This window comes from Ranitomeya variabilis, chromosome 1 (assembly GCF_051348905.1).
Source record: "Ranitomeya variabilis isolate aRanVar5 chromosome 1, aRanVar5.hap1, whole genome shotgun sequence".
Lineage (NCBI taxonomy): Eukaryota > Metazoa > Chordata > Amphibia > Anura > Dendrobatidae > Ranitomeya > Ranitomeya variabilis.
Genome location: NC_135232.1, coordinates 964,887,290 through 964,912,251, shown reverse-complemented (window position 1 = coordinate 964,912,251; position 24,962 = coordinate 964,887,290). Strand labels below are relative to the sequence as shown.

The window sequence follows — 24,962 nt, the reverse complement described above, 5'->3', positions numbered from 1 at the left end:
AGGGAGAATATAGAGAAGGAAGGGTCAGCTTAACCCCTTCACCCCCAAGGGTGGTTTGCACGTTATGGACCGGGCCAATTTTTACAATTCTGACCACTGTCCCTTTATGAGGTTATAACTCTGGAACGCTTCAACGGTTCCTGGTGATTCTGACATTGTTTTCTCGTGACATATTGTACTTCATGATAGTGGTAAAAAATTTCTTTGATATTACCTGTGTTTATTTGTGAAAAAAATGGAAACTTGGCGAACATTTTGAAAATTTTGCAATTTTCCAAATTTGAATTTTTATGCAATTAAATCACAGTGATATGTCACACAAAATACTTAATAAGTAACATTTCCCACATGTCTACTTTACATCAGCACCATTTTGGAACCAAAATTTTTTTTTGTTAGGGAGTTATAAGGGTTAAAAGTTGACCAGCAATTTCTCATTTTTACAACACCATTTTTTTTTTTAGGGACCACATCTCATTTAAAGTCATTTTGAGGGGTCTATATGATAGAAAATACCCAAGTGTGACACCATTCTAAAAACTGCACCCCTCAAGGTGCTCAAAACCACATTCAAAAAGTTTAACAACCCTTCAGGTGTTTCACAGGAATTTTTGGAATGTTTAAATAAAAATGAACATTTAACTTTTTTTCACACAAAATTTACTTCAGCTCCAATTTGTTTTATTTTACCAAGGGTAACAGGAGAAAATGGACCCCAAAAGATGTTATACAATTTGTCCTGAGTACGCCGATACCCCATATGTGGGGGTAAACTGTTTGGGCGCATGACAGAGCTCGGAAGCGAAGGAGCGCCATTTGACTTTTCAATGCAAAATTGACTGGAATTGAGATGGGACGCCATGTTGCGTTTGGAGAGCCACCGATGTGCCTAAACATTGAAACCCCCCACAAGTGACACCATTTTGGAAAGTAGACCCCCTAAGGAACTTATCTAGATGTGTGGTGAGCACTTTGACTCACCAAGTGCTTCACAGAAGTTTATAATGCAGAACCGTAAAAATAAAAAAATCATATTTTTTTACAAAAATGATCTTTTCGCCCCCAATTTTTTATTTTCCAAAGGGTAAGAGAAGAAATTGGACCCCAAAAGTTGTTGTACAATTTGTCCTGAGTACACTGATACCCCACATGTGGGGGTAAACCACTGTTTGGGCGCATGGGAGAGCTCGGAAGGGAAGGAGCGCCGTTTGACTTTTCAATGCAAAATTGACAGGAATTGAGATGGGATGTCATGTTGCGTTTGGAGAGCCACTGATGTGCCTAAACATTGAAACCCCCCACAAGTGACCCAATATTGGAAACTAGACCCCCCAAGGAACTTATCTAGTTGTGTTGTGAGAACTTTGAACCCCCAAGTGTTTCACTACAGTTTATAACGCAGAGCCGTGAAAATAAAAAAATAAAAAATTTCCCTCCAAAATTATTTGCAAATAAAAAATTTTTTTTTTTCCACAAAAATTATTTTTTAGCCCCCAGTTTTGTATTTTTCCAAGGGTAACAGGAGAAATTGGACCCTATATATTGTTGTCCAATTTGTCCCGAGTACGCTGATACCTGATATCTGGGGGGGGGGGAACCACCGTTTGAGCGCATGGCAGAGCTCGGAAGGGAAGGAGCATCATTTGCAATGCAGACTTAGATGGATTGGTCTGCAGGCGTCACATTGCGTTTGCAGAGCCCCTAATGTACCTAAACAGTAGAAACCCCCCACAAGTGACCCAATATTGGAAACTAGACCCCCCAAGGAACTTATCTAGTTGTGTTGTGAGAACTTTGAACCCCCAAGTGTTTCACTACAGTTTATAACGCAGAGCCGTGAAAATAAAAAAATAAAAAATTTCCCCCAAAAATTATTTTTTAGCCCCCAGTTTTGTATTTTCCCAATGGTAACAGGAGAAATTGGACCCCAAAAGTTGTTGTCCAATTTGTCTTGAGTACGCTGATACCCCATATGTGGGGGGGAACCACCGTTTGCGTGCATGGGAGGGCTCGGAAGGGAAGGAGCGCCATTTGGAATGCAGACTTAGATGGAATGGTCTGCAAGCGTCACATTGCGTTTGCAGAGCCCCTAATGTACCTAAACAGTAGAACCCCCCCGCAAGTGACCCAATATTGGAAACTAGACCCCCCAAGGAACTCATCTAGATGTGTTGTGAGAGCTTTGAACCCCCAAGTGCATCACTACAGTTTATAAACGCAGAGCCATGCAAATAAAAAAATTTTTTTTTCCACAAAAATTTTTTAGCCCCTAGTTTTGTATTTTCCCAAGGGTAACAGGAGAAACTGGACCCCAAAAGTTGTTCTCCAATCTGTTCCGAGTACGCCGATACCCCATATGTTGGGGTAAACCCCTGTTTGGGCACACGGGAGAGCTTGGAAGGGAAGGAGCACCGTTTTACTTTTTCAACGCAGAATTGGCTGGAATTGAAATCGGACGCCATGTCACGTTTGGAGAGCCCCTGATGTGCCTAAACAGTGGAACCCCCCCCCCAATTATAACTGAAACCCTAATCCAAACACACCCCTAACCCTAATCCCAACGGTAACCCTAACCACACCTCTAACCCAGACACACCCCTAACCCTAATCCCAAATGTAATCCAAAACCTAACCCTAACTTTAGCCCCAACCCTAAATGTAGCCTTAACCCTAGCCCCAACCCTAGCCCTAACCCTAACGGGAAAATGGAAATAAATTTTTTAAATTTTTTTAATTTTTCGCTAACTAAGCGGGTGATGAAGGGGAGTTTGATTTACTTTTATAGCAGGTTATTTAGCGGATTTTTATGATTGGCAGCCGTCACACACTGAAAGACGCTTTTTATTGCAAAAAATAATTTTTGCGTTACCACATTTTGAGAGCTATAATTTTTCCATATTTGAGTCCACAGTCATGTGAGGTCTTGTTTTTTGCGGGACGAGTTGACGTTTTTATTGGTAACATGTTCGGGCACGGGAGATTTTTTGATCGCTTTTTATTCCGATTTGTGAGGCAGAATGACCAAAAAACAGCTATTCATTAATTTCTTTTGGGGGAGGCGTTTATACCGTTCCGCGTTTGGTAAAATTGATAAAGCAGTTTTATTCTTCGGGTCAGTACGATTACAGCGATATCTCATTTATATCTTTTTTTATGTTTTGGCGCTTTTATACGATAAAAGCTATTTTATAACCCCAACTGAGGAGAGGGGGACCGCCCTTTTTATCTCGGTAGGTTTCCTGTTCCTATGGGCGGGTCCCTCTCTCAAAGAGGGTGCTGTCGTGGCGAAGGGTAAAAAATAGGTTTCAAATACTGCTGCAAAACCTGATACCTATATTTTTTTTTTTTTCACCACTCATTGCTCCCAATGGGTAAAAAATGCTGAAAAAAAATGCTTAAAAGTAGTGACATGCTCCATTGTGCAAACATGCAAAGCACAAAATACAGATTACAAAAAAGGTGTGTGCACGAGATTTGTGAAATCTCATACTTTGCTGGTACTGTAACACGCAGCTCAAAATTTTCATTAAAAATGCATACAAAAACACCTAGGGTGAACATAGCCTTAAAGCTGAAAAAAACCTTAAAAGACTGTTATTTATTAAAGCACGCCAAAGACTGCTTTGGTCCACGCATTTTAATAGATCTTAAAGTTGAAGCCTCCACAAGATAATGATGGTATCTCTATAGGATATGTACATGTCTGTACTGAGGGAAACCTTTAAGAAATTGTCCATAGCGTACAAATAATACAGACACATAATATAGAACAGTTTGTTTATTTTTTTTGCAGGCTACTTCAAATCTAGCATCTCAGACAGACTCCTGCACAGGAGGCTCATATCCATCAGCCCGGTCAACTTTAGCGCCCGTGTCATCGCCAGAAGGTTTTCCAGCACCACTGCCCTCTCCATGGAGCTCCATGAGTTTACCCACTGCAAAAAGGAGAACAAACTAACTTTAGATTGTGGATGTCTTCTTCATATACTCAATCACTTAAGACAGCAAGGTTAAAAAAAAAAAAAAAACAGTCAACAGTGGGTAGGATATAGAAAAGGTAACAGCCATAAAATGGGTGGAGAAAAAAAAATATAAAAGCAATGTTTTAATCTTTGCACTGAAATCCTGAAGTCCTCAAGTAAAAGAATTATCTAAACCTTTTCGTCCAGGCAATTTTTAATCTGTGAGCTTTTGGGTTTTTTCAGCTCTTTGGTTCATAAAACTTTAATTTTTTGTATCAAATTAGTCCTAAGAAAGTGTTTGTTTTTTTGTGGGACAAGTTGCAGTGGAGTGATTTTTTTTGGGTGTGAGGAAAGAGTAAAGGAGAGAGGGTCTTTTTTTATGGCGTTCAATGTCCAGTTAACATGGCCTGGCAACACTGTTCTTCAGGCGAGTACAATTACAGCACTGCCATACATACATATATATTTATTTTAAACTAATAAGATATAAGGCATTATATACGGTTTTAGTGCATGTCTGTACAGAGAAATTGACGTTTTGCACATTTGAAACACGCACAGCAGATCAGTTTATGTGGAGTAAAATAAAATCAGTGGGCATGAGATTTCTATAAATCCCATCCACTCTGCTGAAACTTAAAGGGAATCTGTCACCCCATTTTTCGCCTATAAGCCAAGATCACCGCCCATAGGACCGGACCGCCCCTGGGTGAGTATAATCTAACTTGTTTTTCTTATATTTCAGGTTACATCTTGGGGGCAGGGCTTATCTACAGCATTACAGAATGATGGCAGTGGCCTTAGCTTATAGGCGAAAAATGGGGTGACAGATTTCCTTTAACCTTAGGGTACCGTCTCACATAACGATTTACCAACGATCACAACCAGCGATACGACCTGGCCGTGATCGTTGGTAAGTGGTTGTGTGGTCGCTGGGGAGCTGTCACACAGTCAGCTCTCCAGCGACCAACGATGCCGAAGGCCCCGGGTAACCAGGGTAAACATCGGGTTACTAAGCGCAGGGCCGCGCTTAGTAACCCGATGTTTACCGTGGTTACCAGCGTAAAAGTAAAAAAAACAAAACACTACATACTCACATTCCGGTGTCTGTCGCCCGGCGTTCTGCTTCTCTCCACTGTGTCTGTGCCAGCCGGAAAGCACAGCGGTGACGTCACCGCTGTGCTCGCTTTCCGGCCGGCCGGCGCTCACAGTGCAGAGAAGCAGAACGCCGGGGGACACACACCGGAATGTAAGTATGTACTGTTTTTTTTTTTTTACTTTTACGCTGGTAACCACGGTAAACATGGGGTTACTAAGCGCGGCCCTGCGCTTAGTAACCCGATGTTTACCCTGGTTACAAGCGAACGCATCGCTGGATCGCTGTCACACACAACGATCCAGCGATGACAGCGGGAGATCCAGCGACAAAAGAAAGTTCCAAACGAGCTGCTACGACGTACGATTCTCAGCAGGGTCCCTGATCGCTGCTGCGTGTCAGACACAGCGATATCGTATGGATATCGCTGGAACGTCACGGATCGTACCGTCGTAGCGACAAAAGTGCCACTGTGTGACGGTACCCTTACACTTTCATTTTATTGTCAATGAAGCAGTGTGAGGACTTGTTAGTTATGTGCAGAACTAGTTTTTATCCATACCATTTGAGTATATGCAACATTTTTTCCTCACTTTCTTGCATATTTTAAGGTAGATAACCAAAAATTTAGTAACAGACTTAAAAATGACACGTTTGGTCATTTCAATTTTCCTCAACGGTTAATTACATTTATATTATTCAGAATTTCATGAATGTAATGGTGATCCTGAATAACTTAATTTCTTATTTTTAGCTTTTTCCCTAATTCAAAAGTAAACAAAGCATTTTTCCTAGGGGGTTTGAACTGTACACTGCAATACTTCAGCATATAGAACGTTACTGGTTTTAGCCACTACCTGAGAGCATCATGAGAGCATGATGTATAGCTACAGGAGCCTTCAGTGGACCACTGGCTACCAAGGCAACTCCATCAATATTGTGTTTCAGGTTGGGGGTGAGGGTTGCTTTGGCTGAAAAGGGAGCCAATTGGTTCTGTTGCCTCTGTATTTGTGCTCCAGAACCCTTTAAATACCAATATCAGATTACCATCAGCATCTGCATGGTTCAACAGTAATCGGAGCTACCGGAGTGTCGGGCACTCTCTCCCAAGGGTGCGGTGTTTTGACATCGGCACCCAATTAGCACTGGCATCCCTGTCTCCACCTCAGTACGAACTGAAGATGAAGAGGGAGCCAGGGATCAGCTGCAGCCTTGACTTCCTCTTCATATACAGTTTGTCTGAAGGCGGGGACAGTGACGACAGCGCTGATTGGGTGCAGGGTATCATGTGTCATTCGACTGCATCAAAGCCCCAGGACCGCAAGTGCAGACACAGCAGGAACAGAGCCAGCATGAGAGGCGAGTATAGGCTTTATTATTTTATAGGGGATGAACATTTAGTTTTTGAAGGTATTGACCCAGTATTGGAAAATACTTTTAATGACTCTGCCTGTAAAGTTATATTGAAAAGAAAGGGGGTGACTTTTTGCTTTGTAGAAGGCACAGACTGCACCATATTGTTCGTCCTCAATGCACATGCATTTCTTATGATAAGCAGTGAATCCGAATATATTCTGGGAAAAGCCTAATTTACGGGAAATCTTTACTACACTTTCCCACCAAAGACATTGAAGGCATATACATAGGATGTCAAATGACTAGTGTTGAGCATTCCGATACCGCAAGTATCGGGTATCGGCCGATATTTGCTGTATCGGAATTCCGATACCGAGATCCGATACTTTTGTGGTATCGGGTATCGGTATCGAAACATTAATGTGTAAAAGAAAGAATTAAAATAAAAAATATTGCTATACTCACCTCTCCGACGCAGCCTGGACCTCACCGAGGGAACCGGCAGCGTTCTTTTCTTAAAATGCGCGCTTTTCCTTCCTTCCGTGACGTCACGGCTTCTGATTGGTCGCGTGCCGCCCATGTGGCCGCGACGCGACCAATCACAGCAAGCCGTGACATAATTTTCAGGTCCTTCTAGGCATTCAGTATTTTAAAATTACGTTCCGGCTTTGTGATTGGTCGCGTCGCGGTCACATGGGCGACACGACCAATCACAAGCCGTGACGTCACGGGAGGCAGGAGACGTGCGCATTTTAAAATGCGCGCGTGTCCAGCCTCCCGTGACGTCACGGCTTGTGATTGGTCGCGTCGCCCATGTGACCGCGACGCGACCAATCACAAGCCAGAACGTAATTTTAAAATCCTGAAGGACCTGAAATTACGTCACGGCTTGCTGTGATTGGTCGCGTCGCGGCCACATTTTAAGAAAAGAACGCTGCCGGTTCCCTCGGTGAGGTCCAGGCTGCGTCGGAGAGGTGAGTATAGCAATATTTTTTATTTTAATTCTTTCTTTTACACATTAATATGGTTCCCAGGGCCTGAAGGAGAGTTTCCTCTCCTTCAGACCCTGGGAACCATCAGGGATACCGTCCGATACTTGAGTCCCATTGACTTGTATTGGTATCGGTATCGGATTAGATCCGATACTTTGCCGGTATCGGCCGATACTTTCCGATACCGATACTTTCAAGTATCGGACGGTATCGCTCAACACTACAAATGACCAATTATCGGGGCAAACTGCATGCCTCCATTGCTCACAGAATAACTTGCTGATCACTGGGGATCCAGGCACTAGGAGCCCTAGGGATCAGAGAGTGCATGTTTGACTTCAACTTTATTCAGTTCCTATGAAACTGACAAACCGTCAAGCACCCTATAGACAATGAATGGAGCAGAGACCACACATTTGCAGCTCCATTTAGGGACGATTTACAGAGCCTTTCCCCAACCACTAGGAACCCCAGTGATCAGCAAACTATCCTTATATTATGGATAAAGAATAACTTGCTTTGTCTTGGAATAACCCTTTAACCATTAGTAAATCATCAACTTACACTCAAATTTTGGCTTCTTCAACATCTTGACTTTGCGAACATAGACATCATGGAGGGGATATATAGACTGGCAGGCCTTTTCAATGTCTTTGCCTATGCTGTCTGGGATCCTAAAATAAAGGCAAATTAAGATGAAGTACAGTACAACATTTTCTTACTTCAAGAGAAACATTGAATGTAAAAAAAAACACTACATAGAAACTGAAGACCAGTACAAGTAATTCAGGAGCGTGAACAATATCTCTGCCGAGAAAATTACAATAGTTACGACATACTGACACCAAAGACAGACAAGTCTCTGCCCCCAAGTCAGGAAAAATTCAAAAGCAGATATAGATTTGGGAAAAACAAACAAAAAAAATATTAGCACCTACAGGGGCATACAGAACTTTAAAAACAAAACAAAATTAGTCCGCTGCAAAATTGTGGACTTCGCTGCATATTCCATTGTTTAAGATTTTTACGTTTTGCAAATCAATCATGGATCAGTTACTGAGCAGAAATTTTACACATCCTTTTCAATGTGAAAAATCCAAACAGAATACCCATCTTCCCTGTATGTACCACCTTTTAGCATTATGTTCAACAATTGCTAAAACAGATTGCTTTGGAAACAAAATCAAACTTGCGCACTCTAGCGCTTATGAATCCAGCAGACTGCACTGGGGTTGACAGGAAAGACAGGCCTGTAATGGTGCGGTTTCAAGTACCGAAACACTGCAGCAATCATAGGACACATCAGATGATTGCCTGATGTCAGATGTGTCCCTGATATACTGTTACTGTCACCTGAGCATCATAACCAATCACAGGATATCATAGGATCCATTCCCAACAGAACACTGAGCCGGTCTCAATTGACCGTTTTAAAAACATCCCTACCAATTATTGTAGATTCTGTGTCAGTGTGTATGCTCATTCTTTGCTCCGTCTATGGCCCTGCTGACAATGGCGGAGGTCTATACTATATACCAGTCAGTGCCATAGACTTTCTACAGGGCACTGGGATTCAGGTCCCACCACCTCTGCACCCTGTTTAGTAAGTTACCTTGATGAAACCACTATAAATTTATCTTCAGCATACCACAACAAAAACTGATCTCTAAATTATTAGGCTATGTTCACATGCTGCGTTTTTTTTCAGCTGCGTTTCACAGTACCAGCAAAAAGTCTTCCGAAGTCTCATGCACACAGCATGTTTTTTGTCCTCTGTATTTTGCGCAAAACCTTGGGTTTTGTAAAATGGAGCAGGTCCCCAGGTCTTTCAGCGCATTTCACCCATTAAAAGCAATGGGTGGTGCAAAAAACGCAGGTATCCGCTTTTGCGGCGAAAACTTGATGAAGTAGAATCAGCTTTTTTTATGCACTAAACTTTATCAACATGCAAAAGAGACAAATATACCCTGAAAAAAAAAAAAAAAAAAAAAAAAACCCACCAAGCAAAACCTGCTTTTTTTCTTTTTTTTTGCCATGTGAGAACACAGCCTTAGGACTGAACTCCAGCATAAAACTTTAATAAATGTTATACAAGGAAAAAAAAACAAAAACAAACAAACATAAAAAAAACCAACAACACTGCATGTACGTTTAATGTATCGTTTTAAAAGTTGTAGTACAGAATACCCCCTGGAATTCAGTGTAGGTTTCACAAAGTTTCACACAAACCCTAACAGTCAACAGTAAAGATAGTTTCCCATCTGTGGTTTTGGAAAGAATCAGTCTAGCATGCACCAAAATGAAGTCCTTACACCCTGAGCCATGATTTCACTTCACTACCATAGTAATGTACTAGCACATAGCTCAAAAAAGCAGCAGGTCAGGAAGCCCTGAATGCACAACGCACAAAAGACCTGACATAGAGGTTTGCCAAGAAAATTCGCTCACAATCCCTGCAGCTCCAGATGTCCCCATAGACTCCTTTACTCTTCTGCTGCTGATCACTTGCCACCTACCGACATGACTATTGCAGTCAATCATCTGCGTCAGACAACGATCAGTGCGGGTACTTGCGGTTGGATCCCCTCAGATCAACAAGTTATCAGCTATCAATAACTTGTTTTCACCAGAAAACCCTTTATATTCCCCACACAAATTAGATGAAAATGGGTAGACATCATTGGTCATCAACAGCCCAAAATACATGTGAGACTGCATCGGCCAAAGTTGGAATTTCTTTCCACCCAATTATGCAGCAAGAGCTGATTAGCTAAAAACATTTAACAAGCCCAACTGATGTTTTGCACAATATGGATGTTTGTCATGTTGAAAAGAAAGATTACCGTATTAGTTTCACTAAACTAGTGGAAGGTGTGAGGCAGTGACCGGTGTCACATGCGAGGGTCACTATGTGTTCCCCCCAGGAAGCGCATGGAGGCGTATTGAGGTCGTGGGAGTGCACTGCAGTCAAAGGCATAGCTGTGATTGCAATGCAAAATAAAATAAGTGTTGGTCTTGTGGCAAGTATTTGTCCAAGGCAGATTTAAGAAAACCTGCTCTGGGCTTTTATTTTTGAAACTTACTACAGGATGGTAGTGGGGCAGTCCGTTTCCTTTCCGGCCGGGTTTTACATGTTCCTTTTAAAAACCCCTGAAGCAGAGGGTTGGGTGTGTCAGTGTGGAGTTTGCAAGGTGCAGAGTAGCAGCTCTGCAAAAGCTCAGCCTGTGCGAGGTAACAGAGCCAAATGGAGCAAAAGCCTGGCACCCCGCAGCATAATACAGTGGTGCAGTCGCCCTCGGCAACTTGATGCATTTACGGACTGTCTTGTTTCTCGGCTGCGATCCAGAGGACACCATTTGTTTGAAAGTTTTGGACATTCAGGCTAAGATCTAATGTTAAAAATAATAATAATAATAAAAAAAAAATCATGATATTCTCACCTTCCGGCGTCCCCGGCAATCTTCCCGCTCCTCGCGTTCCCAATAATGCTTTGAGGCAATGACCCCAGATGACGTAGCATCTCGCGAGACCGCTACATCATCACAGGTTATTGCCGCAAAGCATTATTGGGAACGCGAGCATCGGGAAGACTGTCGGGGACGCCGGAAGGTGAGAATATCATGATTTTTTATTTTAATATATATTTTTTTCTTTAACAATTATATGGTTCCCAAGGCCTGGAGGAGAGTCTCCTCTCCTCCACCCTGGGTACCAACAGCACATGATCCGCTTACTTCCCGCATGGTGGGCATACCCACATGCAGGAACTAAGTAGATCAATGCATTCCTATGTGTGCGGAATCCCCGCGATTCCGCACAAAGAATGAACATGCTGCGTTTTTTTCCAGAATGCGATTCCGCCGCGGAAAAAAACGCAGCATGCGTACAAAAAATGCTGAATAAGCATCCTATCATTAGAATGCATTCAGCATTTTTTGTGCGCCTGCTGCGTTTTTTCCGCGGCGGAATCGCATTCTGGAAAAAAACGCAGCATGTGCACAAAAAATGCTGAATGCATTCTAATGATAGGATGCTTAATGTATGAGTTTTTTTTTCGCGGTTTTATAGCGAAAAAAACGCGAAAATTCCTGAACGTGTGCACATAGCATAAAACTACATTTACTTTTAACTTTACCCTGTCACTGCCTCATCTCTGCACAGTGTGGACACCGCTGCACTACAATGGGTATTTGCTGTGGTCAAAATTGTCCATTTTTTTTCAAGACATGCACAGCAGGTTTTTTTTTTTGTTTTTTTTAAACACAAATATTCGAACAATGAAGTATTCTCATTATGGTAACTGAGCAGTGATGTTGTAAAAAAAACACAAAACCTTGTGCCTATAAAGAGCGAGCTGAAATGGCAACTACACAGTGACCCCTGATAGCATGGATTATATGTACAGGTAGACAATTCTTTCACAGGAAGGCTCTGAAACAGTGCAGTATTACGCAAAGAATCAAAGTGGGAAACTCAGAATAAGCTCAAAATAATCACAGATTTTCATTTGGGACTTAAACAAGTTGTGATCACTTTTCCTACATAGAAGTGTTAAAGTCACAGCTAGGAGTCATACTTTAGGTCAAGTAGAAACTTACAGTTTGTTAACAACTTCCTTCAGGTCATTAGTCTGCACTTCCCGGGTCATGATTTCCATCATCTTCTTACGAATTTGACGGACTTGTTGGTGCTGAGCGTAGGATGTCTTTCTGACCTGATTGTTGCGCTTCTTTGTGAATCCAACACAAAAGAGACGGAGTAGGTAGCCATCTGTAGTCTTCACATCAACATGTGCTTCAATCATGGTCTGTAGAGGACAACATGGCATTACCATAGTCTTCATTTAATCTTACTGTGCACTAGACACATACCCACTCAATCTGATCGCATACACCTTTGCCAGGTCAGAGCTGCTCGATTTAATATCCTTGTTATTAAAATGTTTTGAGCCCTCCATAAATGAGTTGTCGAACGCTTACGACTATATCTATAAGATAAGCCATAAATGTCCTGACAGATGCAGGTCAGAGTGAGTAAAAGATGGTTTCATTCACTTCTAAAAGGAGCTCCAAAAGTGAGCCCCACTCTCGCCTTTCTGAGCAGCGCGAGACAGGCCCATGTTTGAGATAGGTGTAGGTACCAGAGGTGAGACATTAATGGCATAGCCTGTGTACTTCAAGACATGAGAATAACACCTTAATACTCACACAAAGCAAGTCATACTTGCTATCCACAACTAAAATAAATAAATAAAAAATGGAGACTTCCTCATATACAAGGGAACATCAGAACAATCTCGTGGTAATCACTGCTCGTCATTTGGGACCGAAACAGTTTGTCATCATTTGTTCCCAAATCATCTTTATCAAATATTTTTGTCTGCTGCAGCCAGTAATTGGCTGTGGCATTGCATGCAGAAAGCTGGTGAACTAGCTAGGTAATGCAGCATTGGAGGTATGTTATTTATACCATTATGAGCATTGTGGCAGGGGGAATAGGGAAAAAAAAAAAAGGAAGAGAACTCCCCAGCAACAGCTTTAAAATAAATATGGGGGGGAAAAAAAAGAAAAAAAAGGCACTGCAAAAAGATTAGAACACAAATTCAGAACAGTAGGCCATCAGACAAGAAAAGGAAACCTAGCACAATGCTCAAACTAGACTGTTCTATTGTAAGCCACAGGGAAAAACATACCTGCCATTTCTTGACCATTGAGCACATCTTGTCTCTTGTCAGATCCATGCCGTGGAAGTTGGTGAGACAGTTCTTGCCCTGTACATCCTCTGTAATCAGCTTGAATTTACGGAAGGCCACTTCATCGTTCTGCAGGTCAGCCAGGCTCACCTCAAACACACGGCCCTTCAGTCCATCAGAAGCAATTTCTGTTTTGAACAACATATAGGAAATACTGAGCACTTTCCGAGGAACCTGTTCAATTTCTTACATGAAGTGGTAAAAATTAGAACAATCTCGAGGTACGATAATCACAGAAATCATTTGGGACTGAAACACTCATCATCATTCCCATTTCTACAAAGGAAAAGTCATGCGAGATACAGATGGTATGTAAATTGTGTAAGTAAATTTATACATTGTAGATGGTGAGCCCTAGTGGGCAGGGTTGTGATACAGCGGGGTCACAGGACGCATGGTCCCCTCTTCAGGAACGCCGGCTGAGGCAGAAGTAGGGCAATGCTGCAGTCCCGGGGTGTGATGCTCCGGTATCAGCGGTGACTCCGGTGAGGCAGAGCACTGGAGCAGAGTCCCTTCCTCAGGATGCCAGCGGCAGAAATGCGTCCACACCGGGCAGAGCCGAGCGCATCACCCCTTTCCCTGCGGCCATCTTCCTGAAGTTGTGGGCCGATGGAGGCCGAGCGTGCGCAGATTGAGATCTCGGCGGCCATTTTCCTGAAGCCGAGATCTCAATCTGTGCGCGTACAGCCTCTGTCGGCCCACAACTTCAGGAAGATGGCCGAAGGGAAACTGGTGAAGCGCTCAGCTCTGTGCGACGTGGACACCGGGCCGCAGTGTGGACACATTTCTGCTGCCGGCATCCTGAGGAAGGGACCCTGCTCAGGTGCACTACGCACCGCCCACCGCCGCAGCAGCGCCACACCACTGCCGCCACCCTCTGGTAAGCCTGCGTTCGCACTATAAGTCGCACCCTCCATTTTCCTCCCAAATTTTTTGGGAAAAAATTGTGTCTTATAGTGTGAAAAGTACAGTAACACAAGTCAAATAATGAAGAAAACGGTCATCTGAGGCTGCACAAGATCTAGTTCTATATACTGATAAATGTCCTTCAGTAGCCTAAATATTACCGTTACAGGACATAGGTAAAATGAAAAAATTAACAATTGTCAGTAAAAAAAAAAAAAAAGAAAGAAAAAGAACACAAGGCTTCATTCACACCTACACCGCCATTTCCAGTTCTCTTCACTCATTGCGGTAGAAAAATTAAAGTGGTGGATCAGTCTCAAGACAGAATCTATGGATTTACACAAAAGGGACCTATTTTTTATCTTTTTACCCAAAATACCACTGTACTATTTTTGCAGTTAAAGGGGTATTCTCTAGTTTGAAAGTGATTGCCCATACACAGTTAGGGATAATTTTCTGGTCGCGGTGGGTCCCACCAACGTGGCCCCTAGCGATAATGGAGTGGATGTTGATCATTTGTACTGTTGCTCCATTCATTCTAATGACACTTGGGAATCTTCGGTGATTCCATTAGAATCAATGGAGCAACAGTACACATGTTCGACCTCTGCTCTATTCAGCCAGGCTCTTCAATGCTCCAGTTCTCAGCACCAATGGGGAAGACCACAAAAGTCAGACACACAGTAACCAAAAAAAAAAAAATCCCTATCCCTTGAATAGGGGAAATAAGCAGCCAAAAAGGTAACCACAGATATTTCTGCACCACGTACTTAAGATCCACTGCCATGAGGCAAATATGCAGCAGATTTGTTGACGGATTTGCATGGGGAAAAGCAGAATAACACTATTGTAAATGAAAGCTCAGAAAACACTGTTGAGAAAATCCTCATCATAAATGGACGATGCGGATTAGAAATCCTAAGCATATCCATTCATGACCGAAGTCACTGCTGATTGCACCCTTTGCAATGTATAGGGCAATAGGTGTAGCAAACCCATGCCTTTCCACCATCACAGACCTGCACATAAAACCAATAAGTTTCCAGAGTCTGTAGAGAGCACACATCAATACACAGACATAAAAGGGGTTGACCAGGCATGGTGTTCAAGTGTGCAATCACATTATGATATGGTAGACTTGTGAATCTTCACAGTGAACACACTGGGTACTATCAGGATTCTCAGTTTCCAGCACAAAGTGCGAGCATGTGACTGCAATTATGGGATCTGCATACATGCGGTCATGTATTGATCAAATATGTGCAATCTCGCTCAATACAGGTGAACACAGCTAGACGGAATGTGGCTGGAGGTCTGCAAATTGTGTACCTACAGCCACGTGACCGCCAGCTCCCAACACCAGAGAATTCTGACAACATGCACTGTGCGAAACGTGATTGCAGTCTTGATTCCAAACCTGGACAACCCTTTTAAACAGTCAATTATCTCTATAATAATGTAGCCTCTCTATGAATGGACAGTTCTGATGCACATTAGTACATGCACTTACTTGTTCCCTGTGTCCTTGTGACCAGAGTCTTCCCAAGATTGCGGATATTGAACATGGCAGGTGCCTTGACATCGTACCAGTCCTTCTTGGAGAAAGGGTCCACACTGGAAATACAAAAAGCATAACACTTCAAACATGAGCCACTTTATTACTAGTGCTGCGATCATATACCCAGTACTGCAAATAATATCACTATGGGGCATTATTACTAGTACCCTCATCATACACCAGCACTGCCAGTAACCTCACTATGCGGCAGTAGTACTAGTGCCGCCATCATACACCCAGCACTGCTGATATCACTATGGGGCATTATTACTAGAGCCGCCATCATACACCCAGCACTGCAAATAATATCACTATGGGGCATTATTACTAGTACCCCCATCATACACCAGCACTGCCGGTAACCTCACTATGCGGCAGTAGTACTAGTGCCGCCATCATACACCCAGCACTGCTGATAATATCACTATGGGGCATTATTACTAGAGCCGCCATCATACACCCAGCACTGCAAATAATATCACTATGGGGCATTATTACTAGTACCCCCATCATACACCAGCACTGCCGGTAACCTCACTATGCGGCAGTAGTACTAGTGCCGCCATCATACACCCAGCACTGCTGATAATATCACTATGGGGCATTATTACTAGTACCCCCATCATAAACCAAGCACTGCTGATAATATCACTATGGGGCATTATTACTAGAGCCGCCATCATACACACAGCACTGCTGGTAACCTCACTATGCGGCATTACTACAGTCGCCATAGACCAGCACTGCGGGCAATATCACTATGGGGCATTACTACAGCCGCCACACACCAGCACTTCGGGTAATATCACTATGGGGCATTACTAGTCACAACACAACAGCACTGCCTGTAATATCACTATGGGGCATTACTACAGTCACCACACACCAGCACTGCGGGTAATATCACTATGGGGCATTACTACAGTCGCCACACACCAGCACTGCCTGTAATATCACTATGGGGCATTACTACAGTCGCCACACATCAGCACTGCGGGTAATATCACTATGGGGCATTACTACAGTCGCCACACACCAGCACTGCAGGTAATATTACTGAGGCATTACTACAGCCGCCACACACCAGCACTGTGGGTAATATCACTATGGGGCATTACTACAGTCGCCACACACCAGCACTGCGGGTAGTATCACTATGGGGCATTACTACAGTCACCACACACCGGCACTGTGGGTAATATCACTATGGGGCATTACTACAGTCGCCACACACCAGCACTGTGGGTAATATCACTATGAGGCATTACTACAGTCGCCACACACCGGCACTGGGGGTAATATCACTATGGGGCATTACTACAGTCGCCACACACCAGCACTGTGGGTAATATCACTATGGGGCATTACTACAGTCACCACACACCAGCACTGGGGGTAATATCACTATGGGGCATTACTACAGTCACCACACACCAGCACTGCTGTAATATCACTATGGGGCATTACTACAGTCACCACACACCAGCACTGCGGGTAGTATCACTATGGGGCATTACTACAGCCGCCACACACCAGCACTGGGGGTAATATCACTATGGGGCATTACTACAGCCGCCACACACCGGCACTGCGGGGAATATCACTATGGAGCATTACTACAGCCGCCACACACCAGAACTGCCTGTAATATCACTATGGGGCATTACTACAGTCACCACACACCAGCACTGCGGGTAATATCACTATGGGGCATTACTACAGTCACCACACACCAGCACTGCGGGTAATATCACTATGGAGCATTACTACAGCCGCCACACACCAGAACTGCCTGTAATATCACTATGGGGCATTACTACAGTCACCACACACCAGCACTGCGGGTAATATCACTATGGGGCATTACTACAGCCGCCACACACCAGGACTGCGGGGAATATCACTATGGGGCATTACTACAGCCGCCACACACCAGCACTGGGGGGAATATCACTATGGGGCATTACTACAGTCACCACACACCAGCACTGCGGGTAATATCACTATGGAGCATTACTACAGTCACCACACACCGGCACTGCCGGTAATAACCCCATGAGCAGCTCACTATGGAGGGCCCTCCGTATCTTCCTTCTCCAGGCCCACATGGCGACCTGCACTCCATACAGCGGACAGCTGCCGAGCACGGAGCCGGGACAGGTACAATCCGCCTCTCACTGGCGCCATCATTTCCTTTCTAACCCTCCGCACATCACAGGTCCCCGGACAGACTGTCTCCCCTCACAAAAGCATGGATATTTGTACTCACATCTTCTTCTTAGCACCCTTTTTGCCGCCTTTGGTCAGACGCTTGTTCTTGCCGACTGCCATCTTGCCGGGCTGGGAGAGAAAGAGGAAGCGCAGGCCGCACACGAGAGATTTCACAGCGACCGAAGAAGAATGTCAGCGGAAGTGGACGTGTGTCCTGAAAAAAGACGAGGGCCTCTAGCGGCCAAGCGCGTAACTGCAGGAGTGAGCGCAACACATCGAGAGAGAAACGAGGAATTGCAAAAGTCTCAGCGTTAACAGAGCATGAAAATATTCACACCCCAAGAATTGCTGCCAAGGTATTCCATAAAAAAGGTAGATGAACCTGAGCGGTGTATATCAAACCAATGGAGAGGCAACAATAGTGCTGTTTTCTCCCAATTAAATCCTAAAGTCTATGATAACCCACTCCAGGTAATACAGATTCTTACTTGGACCAATATACAGTCCTAAGTATATTCTACCTATGAGATATTTGTACAGTCTCTAAAGAATGGGCTGTTAGGAAAAATCTAAGCTGATAGCGCAGATGTATGAAAAATAAGTGATTGTGCCCCAGATGCTACAGACAAACACACGAGGTGCTGATACAAGTGGACTGTGACTGTCCCTTCCTTTGTATCCGTCTTATCACCTACCTATTTGTGGAGGTTGGCACCCTAAGAAAACGAGAAATGGCGCCCCCCGCTCGTGCTTCGGCTCTCCCTCAACTCCTATACTCAACCTAGCAAGACGCAAAAGTAGGAAACAGAAAGCCAGATTGGCATGTATTCTTGTTATACTTATGGATTGGCATCTAAATTACTACTAATAATAGAGGTAGGGGTCAGATACAAGATGAAAACTATAGATGTTATAAAGAGACAGTATAATCAAGCATTCAAAGATTGCACATACACCTAGAAATTATACATCGGTGGGCCCATTAAAGATCCCAGATACGCAAAAAAAAAACCAATACAGTCATGTGGACTGACATAAAAGAGCATAAGGGATATAAGTTATAATTTCAATATATTGGTGAAACACATATAATACAAATAAATATGAACAAATCATCTTTCCTCCATCCCACAGATCTTCCTTACCTGACCTATCTATCACAATCAATTACACCATGCTTTCCCCCGTACCAGAAGTCCGCTGTCTCGGAGTAACCTTCGACTCTGCCCTGTCCTTCAAACCGCACATCCAAGCTCTTTCCACCTCCTGTCGCCTCCAGCTCAAAAACATCTCCAGAATCCGTCCTTTCCTCAAATGTCAATCTACTAAAATACTTGTGCATGCCCTCATCATCTCCCGCCTTGACTACTACAACATCCTTTTCTGCAGCCTCCCTGCTAACACCCTTGCACTTCTCCAGTCCATCCTTAACTCTGCTGCCCGACTAATTCATCTCTCTCCTCGCTACTCCTCCGCTTCCCCCCTCTGCAAATCTCTTCACTGGCTCCCATTCCCTCAGCGTATTCAGTTCAAATTACTAATTCTGACCTACAAAGCCATCCATAACCTGTCTCCTCCATATATCTCTGAACTAATCTCCCGATATCTTCCCTCACGTAATCTCCAGTCCTCCCAAGACCTCCTTCTCTCCTCTACACTTATTCGCTCCTCACCCAACCGCCTCCAAGACTTCTCCCGAATATCCCCCATCATCTGGAATTCTTTGCCCCAACACGTCCGACTATCAACCACATTCGGATCCTTCAGACGGAACCTGAAAACCCATCTCTTCAGGAAAACCTACAGCCTGCACTGACCCCGCTGCCTCCTCACCACTACCGGAGCTACTGCAACCCTCAATCTATTGTCTCCTTCCCCATAATCCTGCAGAATGTAAGCCCACAAGGGCAGGGTCCTCGCCCCTCTGTATCAGTCTGTCATTGTTAGTTTGCTTACTGTAAGCGATATCTGTAACTTGTATGTAACCCCTTCTCATGTACAGCACCATGGAATCAATGGTGCTATATAAATAAATAATAATAATTATAGTAACTCTCAATTGCAATGACACATGATATAACGTTGCCTTTAACCTCCAGATATAATTTACCAATTCACCAATAGCTCTTTGGTAACAAGATTCCCTATCAGGGTATAAAGCCAACAATGCTCATAAATGTCAATCCACTAATTCACCAGCAAATACATTGTGCTGGCAACCAGAAGCGCCAGGATACCCCAAATCGCAGATACTAAATGTATAAGCAGATACATAATACGATTGCAGCTATGCATCTAAAGATAAGGAACCGATAAATCTGCTTATCTTGCTATGGTTGTATCCACCGAGGGTGCTGTTACACTCCACATACTCTCACCGCGCTTCTCCCTTTCATGGGATCATCAGGAGAGATCAGTTGGTCAGCATATCGGCGATGTTGCCATATCAGAAGAAAAGAGGCTGCCATGTGGCTCTATGGTAACACTGGGTACTGGAATCAGTAAGGGTATGTGTCCACGTTCAGGAAACGCTGAGTTTTTGACGCAGCATTGAGCAGCATGCATAAAAAACACAGCGTCCAGATGTTACAGCATAGTGGAGGGGATTTCATGAAATCCTGTCTCCACTATGCAGTAAAAGACGCATGCGGCACACCCGAGAAAACTCACATGCGGCGCGTCTTTTAAGAACGCAGCATGTCCTTACATTTCAGAAAAAACTCAAGGACAACGCAGGTGACCTCCCAGTGACCTCAGGTGCAGATTTGGTCAGGATTTTACCTGCATAAAATCCTGACCAAATCCTGAAGCAATCCTGAACGTGGACACATACCCTAACATTCGTTCTATGGGATTTACACAATTCCATTTCTATAAGGACATGTTTTATCTAATGCATCTTTCTATATTATACCCTAGTGTATGAGATGTGGATGACATTGATCTCAATTCTAGATCAGTATCTCATACAGTAATATCTGGAGATGGGCGGACACCCAGATTTTCGGGTTCGCCGGGTTCAGCCAAACAGTTACAAAAAGTTTGGGTTCTGGTACCAGAACAGTACCCGGACCCCATTCACTTGAATGGGGACCGGAACATCCAGTGTTTGCTGCGCTGTGATGTCCATGACTGCGCAGCAAACACCGCTTCTGCTGCAATCATCCCCACTGGTCAGAGAGCCGCGGTTTCTACACTTTCAAAAGACAGCATGAGGTGCTCAGCTGTGATCGGAGGTTTAAAGTTTACCTCCGGTCACAGGTGTCAGCTGATAGGACAACTGCTCCCATCATCCGATACCTGCTGATGCTAATAACAGCGAGAGCAGGAGCGGCATATGGGAGTATTCATCAGACGCTCCTGTGCTGTAAATAAATATTTTTTTTTAACCCCTTAACCCCCAAGGGTGGTTTGCATGTTAATGGCCGGGCCAATTTTTACAATTCTGACCACTGTCCCTTTATGACGTTATAACTCTGGAACGCTTTAACAGATCCTGATGATTCTGACAATGTTTTCTCGTGACATATTGTACTTCATGATAGTGGTAAAAATTCTTTGATATTACCTGCGTTTATTTGTGAAAAAAACTGAAATTTCACAATTTTCCAACTTTGAATTTTTATGCCCTTAAATCACAGATATGTCACACAAAATATTTAATTAGTAACATTTCCCACATGTCTACTTTACATCAGCACAATTTTGGAACCAAAATTTTTTTCTTGTTAGGGAGTTATAAGGATTAAAATTTGACCAGCAATTTCTCATTTTTACAACACCATTTCTTTTTTAAGGACCACATCACATTTGAAGTCACTTTGAGGGGTCTATATGATAGAAAATAACCAAGTGTGACACCATTCTAAAAACTACACCCCTCAGGGTGCTCCAAACCACATTCAATAAGTTTATTAACCCTTCAGATGTTTCACAGGAATTTTTGGAATGTTTAAAAAAAAATGAACATTTAACTTTTTTCACAAAAAATTTACTTCAGCCCCAATTTGTTTTATTTTACCAAGGGTAACAAGAGAAATTGGACCCAAAGATTGTTGTACAATTTGTGCTGAGTACACCAATACCCCATAGGTGGGGGTAAACCACTGTTTGGGCGCATGGCAGAGCTCGGAAGGGAAGGAGCGCCGTTTGACTTTTCAATGCAAAATTGACTGGAATTGAGATCGGATGCCATGTCGCGTTTGGAGAGCCCCTGATGTGCCTAAACATTGAAACCCCCCACAAGTGACACCATTTTGGAAAGTAGACCCCCTAAGGAACTTATCCAGATGTGTGGTGAGCACTTTGACCCACCAAGTGTTTCACTACAGTTTATAACGCAGAGCCGTGAAAATAAAAAATCCTTTTTTTTTAACCACAAAAATTATTTTTTAGCCCCCAGTTTTGTATTTTCCCAAGGGTAACAGGAGAAATTGGACCCCAAAAGTTGTTGTCCCATTTGTCCAGAGTACGCTGATACCCCATATGTTGGGGTAAACCCCTGTTTGGGCGCACGGGAGAGCTCGGAAGGGAAGGAGCACTGTTTTACTTTTTCAACGCAGAATTGGCTGGAATTGACATCGTACGCCATGTCGGGTTTGGAGAGCCCCTGATGTGCCTAAACAGTGGAAACCCCCGAATTCTAACTGAAACCCTAACCCAAACACACCCCTAACCCTAATCCCAACCCTAACCATAACCCTAACCACACCCCTAACCCGAACAAGCCCCTAGCCCTAATCCCAACCACACCCCTAACCCCAACACACCCCTATCCCTAATCCCAACCATAACCCTAACCACACCACTAACCGTAATCCCAACCGTAAATGTAATCCAACCCCTAACTTTAGCCCCATCCTGTTATGACCCCAATGGCGAGGGTCTCAGAGGAACGTGGAAGTCTGCAGAATACAAAAATCCAGCTCATAGGGCAGTGGTAACTGGGTTGACCATATATCTACTCCTAACGCCAACACTAGAAGTAGCCGGGGATCATTCCTACGTTGATTCTAGATGACACGCGCCAGCCGGAGAATCTAGCTACCCCTAGTAGAGGAAAACAAAGACCTTTCTTGCCTCCAGAGAAGGGGACCCCAAAGCTGGATAGAAGCCCCCCACAAATAATGATGGTGAGGTAAGAGGAAATGACAAACACACAAATGAATCAGGTTTAGCACAGAGAGGCCCGCTTACTGATAGCAGAATAAAGAAAGGTAACTTATATGGTCAACAAAAACCCTATCAAAATCCACACTGGAAATTCAAGAACCCCCGAACCGTCTAACGGTCCGGGGGGAGAACACCAGCCCCCTAGAGCTTCCAGCAAAGGTCAGGATATAGATTTGCAATAAGCTGGACAAAAATACAAAACCAAAACAAATAGCAAAAAGCAAAAGGCAGACTAAGCTGATATAACTGGAACCAGGATCAGTAGACAAGAGCACAGCAGACTAGCTCTGATAACTACGTTGCCAGGCATTGAACTGAAGGTCCAGGGAGCTTATATAGCAACACCCCTAACTAACGACCCAGGTGCGGATAAAAGGAATGACAGAAAAACCAGAGTCAAAAAACTAGTAACCACTAGAGGGAGCAAAAAGCAAATTCACAACAGTACCCCCCCCTTAGTGAGGGGTCACCGAACCCTCACCACGACCACCAGGGCGATCAGGATGAGCGGCATGAAAGGCACGAACTAAATCGGCCGCATGAACATCAGAGGCGACCACCCAGGAATTATCCTCCTGACCATAGCCCTTCCACTTGACCAGGTACTGAAGCCTCCGCCTGGAGAGGCGAGAATCCAAGATCTTCTCCACCACGTACTCCAACTCGCCCTCAACCAACACCGGAGCAGGAGGCTCAGCAGAAGGAACTACAGGCACAATGTACCGCCGCAACAAGGACCTATGAAATACATTGTGAATAGCAAACGACACAGGAAGATCCAGACGAAAAGATACAGGATTAAGGATTTCCAATATCTTGTAAGGCCCAATAAAACGAGGTTTAAATTTGGGAGAAGAGACCTTCATAGGAACAAAGCGGGAAGAAAGCCACACCAAATCCCCAACGCGTAGTCGGGGACCCACACCGCGGCGGCGGTTGGCAAAGCGCTGAGCCTTCTCCTGTGACAACTTCAAGTTGTCCACCACATGATTCCAGATCTGCTGCAACCTATCCACCACAGAATCCACCCCAGGACAGTCAGAAGGCTCCACATGACCCGAAGAAAAGCGAGGATGGAAACCAGAGTTGCAGAAAAAAGGCGAAACCAAGGTGGCGGAACTAGCCCGATTATTAAGGGCAAACTCAGCCAACGGCAAGAATGTCACCCAATCGTCCTGATCAGCAGAGACAAAACACCTCAAATAAGCCTCCAAAGTCTGATTGGTTCGCTCCGTCTGTCCATTAGTCTGAGGATGGAAAGCAGACGAAAACGACAAATCAATGCCCATCCTACTACAAAAGGATCGCCAGAACCTGGAAACGAACTGGGATCCTCTGTCTGACACAATATTCTCAGGGATGCCGTGCAAACGAACCACGTTCTGGAAAAACACAGGAACCAGATCGGAAGAGGAAGGCAGCTTAGGCAAAGGAACCAAATGGACCATCTTGGAGAAGCGATCACATATCACCAGGGGCGTAACTACCGCGGTCGCAGCGGTCGCCATTGCGACCGGGCCCCGCAGGTCAGGGGCCCCGGGCCGGCAGGTCTGAGCAGGGCCAGGCTGGCCATCGGGCACTTCTGGCAAATGCCAGAAGAGCCGATGCCAGTAGTGGGCCGCTGCACTGTTCCTCCCCCGGAACCCCCCCCAGTGCCGCCGCCGCCGCATTTAACTATACCGGCGTCTATGACACCGGTATAGTTCAATGCAATGATGGGAGGAGAGAGCGTCACCTGACGCTTCCTCTCCCATCATTCCCCGCTCTGCCTCTGACAGTACACTGCGGGTGCGCGATGACGTCATATCATCGCGCACCTGCAGTGTCCTGGGCAGACTGCAGCCGCCAGGAGCAGCGCGGGCAAAAGGAAAGGTGAGGAGAGTTTTTTTTTTTTTTCTTTTTAACCGGACTGTGGGGCCATTATCGGGGGGGGGGGGGGATGAGATGTGGGCTGTGC

The 24,962-nt window shown here is 44.3% G+C and overlaps 1 protein-coding gene and 2 non-coding genes across 3 annotated transcripts; all 3 read right to left on the bottom strand.

Annotated features, from left to right (window-relative positions):
- Window positions 1-3,760: 3,760 nt before the first annotated feature.
- RPS3A (ribosomal protein S3A) lies at window positions 3,761-18,047 on the bottom strand. The gene is made up of 6 exons (XM_077279309.1): window positions 17,892-18,047; window positions 15,575-15,678; window positions 13,099-13,286; window positions 12,005-12,213; window positions 7,971-8,080; window positions 3,761-3,935 (listed from the first exon to the last, which is right to left on the bottom strand). The coding sequence occupies exons 1-6, from the start codon at window positions 17,951-17,953 to the stop codon at window positions 3,814-3,816; spliced, it is 795 nt and encodes a 264-aa protein (XP_077135424.1). The 5' UTR covers window positions 17,954-18,047; the 3' UTR covers window positions 3,761-3,813.
- Window positions 11,876-11,944, bottom strand: LOC143797458 (small nucleolar RNA SNORD73). The gene has a single exon (XR_013220483.1). It is a non-coding gene; the product is annotated as a small nucleolar RNA SNORD73 (small nucleolar RNA).
- LOC143797457 (small nucleolar RNA SNORD73) lies at window positions 12,688-12,756 on the bottom strand. The gene has a single exon (XR_013220482.1). It is a non-coding gene; the product is annotated as a small nucleolar RNA SNORD73 (small nucleolar RNA).
- Window positions 18,048-24,962: the final 6,915 nt, after the last annotated feature.